The sequence below is a fragment of the Petromyzon marinus genome, unplaced genomic scaffold, assembly GCF_048934315.1.
Source record: "Petromyzon marinus isolate PM22_M1 ecotype Great Lakes invasive population unplaced genomic scaffold, UKy_Petmar_22M1.pri1.0 PM_Scaffold_74, whole genome shotgun sequence".
Classification (NCBI taxonomy): Eukaryota; Metazoa; Chordata; class Hyperoartia; order Petromyzontiformes; family Petromyzontidae; genus Petromyzon; species Petromyzon marinus.
The window spans coordinates 227,295-237,066 of record NW_027423682.1 but is presented as its reverse complement, the minus strand read 5'-3'; the positions used below and the strand labels follow the sequence as shown (position 1 = coordinate 237,066).

The window sequence follows — 9,772 nt, the reverse complement described above, 5'->3', positions numbered from 1 at the left end:
ACTGTGTCTCTGTGTCTCTGTCTCACCGTGTCTCTGTGTCTCTGTGTGTCTCTGTGTCTCACTGTGTCTCTGTGTGTCCCGCCGTGTCTCTGTGTCTCTGTGTCTCACTGTGTGTCTCTGTGTCTCTGTGTCTCCCCGTGTCTCTGTGTGTCTCTGTGTCTCACTGTGTGTCTCACTGTGTGTCTCACTGTGTCTCTGTGTGTCTCTGTGTCTCACCGTGTCTCTGTGTCTCTCTGTGTCTCTGTCTCACTGTGTGTCTCTGTGTGTCTCACTGTGTCTCTGTGTCACTGTGTGTCTCTGTCTCTGTAGCTCTACCTTGGCGTGGTTCTCTCCGCCGTTGTGATGATCACCGTGTCTCTGTGTGTCTCTGTGTCTCTGTGTCTCACCGTGTCTCTGTGTGTCTCTGTGTCTCACCGTGTCTCACTGTGTCTCTGTGTCTCTGTGTGTCTCACTGTGTCTCTTTGTGTCTCACTGTCTCACTGTGTCTCTGTGTCTCTGTGTCTCACAGTGTCTCTGTGTCTCTGTGTGTCTCACCGTGTCTCACTGTGTCTCTGTGTCTCTGTGTGTCTCACTGTGTCTCTGTGTGTCTCACTGTCTCACCGTGTCTCTGTGTCTCTGTGTGTCTCACCGTGTCTCACTGTGTCGCTGTGTCTCTGTGTGTCTGTGTCTCTCTCTGTGTGTCTCTGTGTGTCTCACTGTGTCTCTGTGTCACTGTGTGTCTCTGTCTCTGTAGCTCTACCTTGGCGTGGTTCTCTCCGCCGTTGTAATCATCACCGTGTCTCTGTGTGTCTCTGTGTCTCACTGTGTCTCACTGTGTCTCTGTGTGTCTCTGTGTGTCTCTGTGTGTCTCTGTGTCTCACTGTGTCTCACTGTGTCTCTGTGTGTCTCTGTGTGTCTCTGTGTGTCTCTGTGTCTCACCGTGTCTCACCGTGTCTCTGTGTGTCTCTGTGTCTCTGTGTGTCTCTGTGTCTCACTGTGTGTCTCACTGTGTGTCTCACTGTCTCACTGTGTCTCACTGTGTCTCACCGTGTCTCTGTGTGTCTCACCGTGTCTCTGTGTGTCTCTGTGTCTCACCGTCTCTCTGTGTGTCTCACTGTGTGTCTCTGTGTCTCTGTCTCACTGTGTCTCACTGTGTCTCACTGTGTCTCTGTGTCACTGTGTGTCTCTGTCTCTGTAGCTCTACCTGGGCGTGGTTCTCTCCGCCGTTGTAATCATCACTGTGTCTCACTGTGTCTCACTGTGTGTCTCTGTGTGTCTCTCTGTGTGTCTCTGTGTCTCTGTGTGTCTCTCTGTGTGTCTCACTGTGTGTCTCACTGTCTCACTGTGTCTCTGTGTCTCTGTGTCTCTGCAGCTCTACCTAGGTGTCGTTCTCTCCGCCGTTGTGATCATCACCGTGTCTCTGTGTGTCTCACTGTCTCACTGTGTCTCTGTGTCTCACTGTGTGTCTCACTGTCTCACTGTGTCTCTGTGTCTCACTGTGTGTCTCTGTGTCTCTGTGTCTCTGTAGCTCTACCTTGGTGTCGTTCTCTCCGCCGTTGTTATCATCACCGTGTCTCTGTGTCTCTCTGTGTCTCTGTGTGTCTCACTGTGTGTCTCACTGTGTGTCTCACCGTGTCTCTGTGTGTCTCACTGTCTCACTGTGTGTCTCTCTGTGTGTCTCTGTGTGTCTCTGTGTCTCTGTGTCTCTGCAGCTCTACCTTGGTGTCGTTCTCTCCGCCGTTGTTATCATCACCGTGTCTCTCTGTGTCTCACTGTGTGTCTCACTGTCTCACTGTGTCTCTGTGTGTCTCACTGTGTGTCTCTGTCTCTCTGTGTGTCTCTGTCTCTCTGTGTGTCTCTGCAGCTCTACCTTGGTGTCGTTCTCTCTGCCGTTGTGATCATCACCGGCTGCTTCTCCTACTACCAAGAGGCTAAGAGCTCGCGTATCATGGACTCCTTCAAGAACATGGTTCCTCAGGTGAGCTAGTCACTCACCTAGTCACTTACCTAGTCACTTAGCTAGTCACTCAGTCACTCAGTCACTCAGTCATCATGGACTCCTTCAAGAACATGGTTCCTCAGGTGAGCTAGTCACTCACCTAGTCACTTACCTAGTCACTTAGCTAGTCACTCAGTCACTCAGTCACTCAGTCATCATGGACTCCTTCAAGAACATGGTTCCTCAGGTGAGCTAGTCACTCAGTTAGTCACTTACTTAGTCACTCACCTAGTCACTCAGTCACTCAGTCACTCAGTCACTCAGCTAGTCACTCAGCTAGTCACTCAGTCATCATGGACTCCTTCAAGAACATGGTTCCTCAGGTGAGCTAGTCACTCACCTAGTCACTTACTTAGTCACTCACCTAGTCACTCAGTCACTCAGTCACTCAGTCACTCAGCTAGTCACTCAGCTAGTCACTCAGTCATCATGGACTCCTTCAAGAACATGGTTCCTCAGGTGAGCTAGTCACTCACCTAGTCACTCAGTCACTCAGTCACTCAGCTAGTCAGTCACTCAGTCAGTCAGTCACTCAGTCACTCAGTCACTCAGCTAGTCACTCAGTCACTCAGTCATCATGGACTCCTTCAAGAACATGGTTCCTCAGGTGAGCTAGTCACTCAGTTAGTCACTCACCTAGTCACTCAGCTAGTCACTCACCTAGTCACTCAGCTAGTCACTCAGTCACTCAGTCATCATGGACTCCTTCAAGAACATGGTTCCTCAGGTGAGCTAGTCACTCAGTTAGTCACTCACCTAGTCACTCAGCTAGTCACTCAGTCACTCAGCTAGTCACTCAGTCACTCAGTCATCATGGACTCCTTCAAGAACATGGTTCCTCAGGTGAGCTAGTCACTCAGTCACTTACCTAGTCACTCAGTTAGTCACTCAGTCACTCAGTCACTCAGTCATCATGGACTCCTTCAAGAACATGGTTCCTCAGGTGAGCTAGTCACTCACCTAGTCACTTACTTAGTCACTCACCTAGTCACTCAGTCACTCAGTCACTCAGTCACTCAGCTAGTCACTCAGCTAGTCACTCAGTCACTCAGTTACTCAGTCATCATGGACTCCTTCAAGAACATGGTTCCTCAGGTGAGCTAGTCACTCACCTAGTCACTTACCTAGTCACTTAGCTAGTCACTCAGTCACTCAGTCACTCAGTCATCATGGACTCCTTCAAGAACATGGTTCCTCAGGTGAGCTAGTCACTCAGTTAGTCACTTACTTAGTCACTCACCTAGTCACTCAGTCACTCAGTCACTCAGTCACTCAGCTAGTCACTCAGCTAGTCACTCAGTCATCATGGACTCCTTCAAGAACATGGTTCCTCAGGTGAGCTAGTCACTCACCTAGTCACTTACTTAGTCACTCACCTAGTCACTCAGTCACTCAGTCACTCAGTCACTCAGCTAGTCACTCAGCTAGTCACTCAGTCATCATGGACTCCTTCAAGAACATGGTTCCTCAGGTGAGCTAGTCACTCACCTAGTCACTCAGTCACTCAGTCACTCAGCTAGTCAGTCACTCAGTCAGTCAGTCACTCAGTCACTCAGTCACTCAGCTAGTCACTCAGTCACTCAGTCATCATGGACTCCTTCAAGAACATGGTTCCTCAGGTGAGCTAGTCACTCAGTTAGTCACTCACCTAGTCACTCAGCTAGTCACTCACCTAGTCACTCAGCTAGTCACTCAGTCACTCAGTCATCATGGACTCCTTCAAGAACATGGTTCCTCAGGTGAGCTAGTCACTCAGTTAGTCACTCACCTAGTCACTCAGCTAGTCACTCAGTCACTCAGCTAGTCACTCAGTCACTCAGTCATCATGGACTCCTTCAAGAACATGGTTCCTCAGGTGAGCTAGTCACTCAGTCACTTACCTAGTCACTCAGTTAGTCACTCAGTCACTCAGTCACTCAGTCATCATGGACTCCTTCAAGAACATGGTTCCTCAGGTGAGCTAGTCACTCACCTAGTCACTTACTTAGTCACTCACCTAGTCACTCAGTCACTCAGTCACTCAGTCACTCAGCTAGTCACTCAGCTAGTCACTCAGTCACTCAGTTACTCAGTCATCATGGACTCCTTCAAGAACATGGTTCCTCAGGTGAGCTAGTCACTTACATAGTCACTTACTTAGTCACTCACCTAGTCACTCAGTCACTCAGTCACTCAGTCACTCAGCTAGTCACTCAGCTAGTCACTCAGTCACTCAGTCACTCAGCCATCATGAACTCATTCAAGAACATGGTTCCTCAGGTGAGCTAGTCACTCAGTTAGTCACTTACCTAGTCACTTAGCTAGTCACTCAGTCACTCAGTCACTCAGTCACTCAGCTAGTCACTCAGCTAGTCACTCAGTCATCATGGACTCCTTCAAGAACATGGTTCCTCAGGTGAGCTAGTCACTCAGTTAGTCACTCACCTAGTCACTCAGCTAGTCACTCAGTCACTCAGTCACTCAGTCACTCAGTCACTCAGCTAGTCACTCAGTCACTCAGTCACTCAGTCACTCAGCTAGTCACTCAGTCATCATGGACTCCTTCAAGAACATGGTTCCTCAGGTGAGCTAGTCGCTCAGCTAGTCACTCAGTTAGTCACTCAGTTAGTCACTCAGTCACTCAGCTAGTCACTCAGTCATCATGGACTCCTTCAAGAACATGGTTCCTCAGGTGAGCTAGTCACTCAGTTAGTCACTCAGCTAGTCACTCAGTCATCATGGACTCCTTCAAGAACATGGTTCCTCAGGTGAGCTAGTCACTCAGTTAGTCACTCAGCTAGTCACTCAGTCACTCAGCTAGTTACTCAGTCATCATGGACTCCTTCAAGAACATGGTTCCTCAGGTGAGCTAGTCACTCAGTTAGTCACTCAGCTAGTCACTCAGTCACTCAGCTAGTCACTCAGTCATCATGGACTCCTTCAAGAACATGGTTCCTCAGGTGAGCTAGTCACTCAGTTAGTCACTCACCTAGTCACTCAGTTAGTCACTCAGTCACTCAGTCACTCAGTCACTCAGCTAGTCACTCAGTCACTCAGTCATCATGGACTCCTTCAAGAACATGGTTCCTCAGGTGAGCTAGTCACTCAGTTAGTCACTTAGCTAGTCACTCAGTCACTCAGTCATCATGGACTCCTTCAAGAACATGGTTCCTCAGGTGAGCTAGTCGCTCAGCTAGTCACTCAGTTAGTCACTTAGTTAGTCACTCAGTCACTCAGTCACTCAGTCACTCAGCTAGTCACTCAGTGACTCAGCTAGTCACTCAGTCACTCAGTCATCATGGACTCCTTCAAGAACATGGTTCCTCAGGTGAGCTAGTCACTCACCTAGTCACTTACCTAGTCACTTAGCTAGTCACTCAGTGACTCAGCTAGTCACTCAGTCACTCAGTCACTCAGCTAGTCACTCAGTCACTCAGTCACTCAGCTAGTCACTCAGTCATCATGGACTCCTTCAAGAACATGGTTCCTCAGGTGAGCTAGTCACTTACATAGTCACTTACTTAGTCACTCAGTCACCCAGCTAGTCACTCAGTCACTCAGTCACTCAGCTAGTCACTCAGTCACTCAGCTAGTCACTCAGTCACTCAGTCATCATGGACTCCTTCAAGAACATGGTTCCTCAGGTGAGCTAGTCACTCAGTTAGTCACTCACCTAGTCACTTAGCTAGTCACTCAGTGACTCAGCTAGTCACTCAGTCACTCAGTCACTCAGTCATCATGGACTCCTTCAAGAACATGGTTCCTCAGGTGAGCTAGTCACTCAGTCACTTACCTAGTCACTCACCTAGTCACTCAGTCACTCAGTCACTCAGTCATCATGGACTCCTTCAAGAACATGGTTCCTCAGGTGAGCTAGTCACTCAGTTAGTCACTCACCTAGTCACTCAGCTAGTCACTCAGTCACTCAGTCACTCAGCTAGTCACTCAGTCATCATGGACTCCTTCAAGAACATGGTTCCTCAGGTGAGCTAGTCACTCAGTTAGTCACTCACCTAGTCACTCAGCTAGTCACTCAGTCACTCAGCTAGTCACTCAGTCACTCAGTCATCATGGACTCCTTCAAGAACATGGTTCCTCAGGTGAGCTAGTCACTCACCTAGTCACTTACCTAGTCACTTAGCTAGTCACTCAGTCACTCAGCTAGTCACTCAGTCACTCAGCTAGTCACTCAGTCATCATGGACTCCTTCAAGAACATGGTTCCTCAGGTGAGCTAGTCGCTCAGCTAGTCACTCAGTTAGTCACTCAGCTAGTCACTCAGTCACTCAGTCACTCAGCTAGTTACTCAGTCACTCAACTAGTCACTCAGTCATCATGGACTCCTTCAAGAACATGGTTCCTCAGGTGAGCTAGTCACTCACCTAGTCACTTACCTAGTCACTTAGCTAGTCACTCAGTGACTCAGCTAGTCACTCAGTCACTCAGTCATCATGGACTCCTTCAAGAACATGGTTCCTCAGGTGAGCTAGTCACTCAGTCACTTACCTAGTCACTCAGTCACTCAGTCACTCAGTCATCATGGACTCCTTCAAGAACATGGTTCCTCAGGTGAGCTAGTCACTCAGTTAGTCACTCACCTAGTCACTCAGCTAGTCACTCAGTCACTCAGCTAGTCACTCAGTCATCATGGACTCCTTCAAGAACATGGTTCCTCAGGTGAGCTAGTCACTCAGTTAGTCACTCACCTAGTCACTCAGCTAGTCACTCAGTCACTCAGTCACTCAGCTAGTCACTCAGTCATCATGGACTCCTTCAAGAACATGGTTCCTCAGGTGAGCTAGTCACTCAGTTAGTCACTCACCTAGTCACTCAGCTAGTCACTCAGTCACTCAGCTAGTCACTCAGTCACTCAGTCATCATGGACTCCTTCAAGAACATGGTTCCTCAGGTGAGCTAGTCACTCACCTAGTCACTTACCTAGTCACTTAGCTAGTCACTCAGTCACTCAGCTAGTCACTCAGTCACTCAGCTAGTCACTCAGTCATCATGGACTCCTTCAAGAACATGGTTCCTCAGGTGAGCTAGTCGCTCAGCTAGTCACTCAGTTAGTCACTCAGCTAGTCACTCAGTCACTCAGTCACTCAGCTAGTTACTCAGTCACTCAACTAGTCACTCAGTCATCATGGACTCCTTCAAGAACATGGTTCCTCAGGTGAGCTAGTCACTCACCTAGTCACTTACCTAGTCACTTAGCTAGTCACTCAGTGACTCAGCTAGTCACTCAGTCACTCAGTCATCATGGACTCCTTCAAGAACATGGTTCCTCAGGTGAGCTAGTCACTCAGTCACTTACCTAGTCACTCAGTCACTCAGTCACTCAGTCATCATGGACTCCTTCAAGAACATGGTTCCTCAGGTGAGCTAGTCACTCAGTTAGTCACTCACCTAGTCACTCAGCTAGTCACTCAGTCACTCAGCTAGTCACTCAGTCATCATGGACTCCTTCAAGAACATGGTTCCTCAGGTGACCTAGTCACTCAGTTAGTCACTCACCTAGTCACTCAGCTAGTCACTCAGTCACTCAGTCACTCAGTCACTCAGCTAGTCACTCAGTCACTCAGTCACTCAGTCACTCAGCTAGTCACTCAGTCATCATGGACTCATTCAAGAACATGGTTCCTCAGGTGAGCTAGTCACTCAGTTAGTCACTCACCTAGTCACTCAGTTAGTCACTCAGTCACTCAGTCACTCAGCTAGTCACTCAGTCACTCAGTCACTCAGTCACTCAGTCATCATGGACTCCTTCAAGAACATGGTTCCTCAGGTGAGCTAGTCACTCAGTTAGTCACTCACCTAGTCACTCAGCTAGTCACTCAGTCACTCAGTCACTCAGTCACTCAGTCACTCAGCTAGTCACTCAGTCACTCAGTCACTCAGTCATCATGGACTCCTTCAAGAACATGGTTCCTCAGGTGAGCTAGTCACTCAGTTAGTCACTCACCTAGTCACTCAGTTAGTCACTCAGTCACTCAGCTAGTTACTCAGTCATCATGGACTCCTTCAAGAACATGGTTCCTCAGGTGACCTAGTCACTCAGTTAGTCACTCACCTAGTCACTCAGCTAGTCACTCAGTCACTCAGTCACTCAGTCATCATGGGCTCCTTCAAGAACATGGTTCCTCAGGTGAGCTAGTCACTCAGTTAGTCACTCACCTAGTCACTCAGTTAGTCACTCAGTCACTCAGCTAGTTACTCAGTCATCATGGACTCCTTCAAGAACATGGTTCCTCAGGTGACCTAGTCACTCAGTTAGTCACTCACCTAGTCACTCAGTTAGTCACTCAGTCACTCAGTCACTCAGTCACTCAGCTAGTCACTCAGTCACTCAGTCACTCAGTCACTCAGCTAGTCACTCAGTCATCATGGACTCCTTCAAGAACATGGTTCCTCAGGTGAGCTAGTCACTCAGTTAGTCACTCACCTAGTCACTCAGTTAGTCACTCAGTCACTCAGTCACTCAGTCACCCAGCTAGTCACTCAGTCACTCAGTCACTCAGCTAGTCACTCAGTCACTCAGTCATCATGGACTCCTTCAAGAACATCGTTCCTCAGGTGAGCTAGTCACTCAGTTAGTCACTCACCTAGTCACTCAGTTAGTCACTCAGTCACTCAGTCACTCAGTCACCCAGCTAGTCACTCAGTCACTCAGTCACTCAGCTAGTCACTCAGTCACTCAGTCATCATGGACTCCTTCAAGAACATGGTTCCTCAGGTGAGCTAATCACTCAGTTAGTCACTCACCTAGTCACTCAGTTAGTCACTCAGTCACTCAGTCACTCAGTCACTCAGCTAGTCACTCAGTCACTCAACTAGTCACTCAGCTAATCACTCAGCTAGTCACTCACCTAGTCACTCAGCTAGTGACTCAGTCACTCAGCTAGTCACTCAGCTAGTCACTCAGTCACTCAGTCACTCAGTCACTCAGCTAGTCACTCAGTCATCATGGACTCCTTCAAGAACATGGTTCCTCAGGTGAGCTAGTCACTCACCTAGTCACTCACCTAGTCACTCAGTCACTCAGCTAGTCAGCTAGTCAGCTAGTCAGCTAGTCAGCTAGTCACACAGTCACTCAGCTAGTCACACAGTCACTCAGCTAGTCACTCAGTCACTCAGCTAGTCAGCTAGTCAGCTAGTCACTCAGTCACTCAGCTAGTCAGCTAGTCAGCTAGTCACTCAGTCACTCAGCTAGTCAGCTAGTCAGCTAGTCAGCTAGTCACACAGTCACTCAGCTAGTCAGCTATTCAGCTAGTCAGCTAGTCACTCAGTCACTCAGCTAGTCAGCTAGTCAGCTAGTCAGCTAGTCACACAGTCACTCAGCTAGTCAGCTAGTCAGCTAGTCAGCTAGTCACACAGTCACTCAGTCAGTCAGTCACTCAGCTAGACACTCAGTCATCATGGACTCCTTCAAGAACATGGTTCCTCAGGTGAGCTAGCCACTCACCTAGTCACTCAGTCACTCAGCTAGTCACTCAGCTAGTCACTCAGCTAGTCACTCAGCTAGTCACTCAGCTAGTCACTCAGTCACTCAGTCACTCAGCCAGTCACTCAGTCACTCAGCCAGTCAGTCACTCAGTCACTCAGTCACTCAGCTAGTCACTCAGTCACTCAGTCACTCAGTCACTCAGCTAGTCACTCAGTTACTCAGTCACTCAGCCAGTCAGTCACTCAGTCACTCAGTCACTCAGCTAGTCACTCAGTCACTCAGCTAGTCACTCAGTCACTCAGCCAGTCACTCAGTCACTCAGCTAGTCACTCAGCCAGTCACTCAGTCACTTAGCTAGTCACTCAGTCACTC

At 48.8% G+C, this 9,772-nt stretch overlaps 1 protein-coding gene across 1 annotated transcript in view; it reads left to right on the top strand.

Annotated features, from left to right (window-relative positions):
- LOC142905335 (sodium/potassium-transporting ATPase subunit alpha-3-like) overlaps positions 1–9,772 on the top strand; it is a 141,950-nt gene that overhangs the window by 62,030 nt on the left and 70,148 nt on the right. Inside the window, exon 6 of the mRNA XM_076064795.1 lies at positions 1,844–1,957. Coding sequence (XP_075920910.1) covers positions 1,844–1,957 — 114 coding nt within the window. The remainder of the gene's footprint in view (positions 1–1,843; positions 1,958–9,772) is intronic.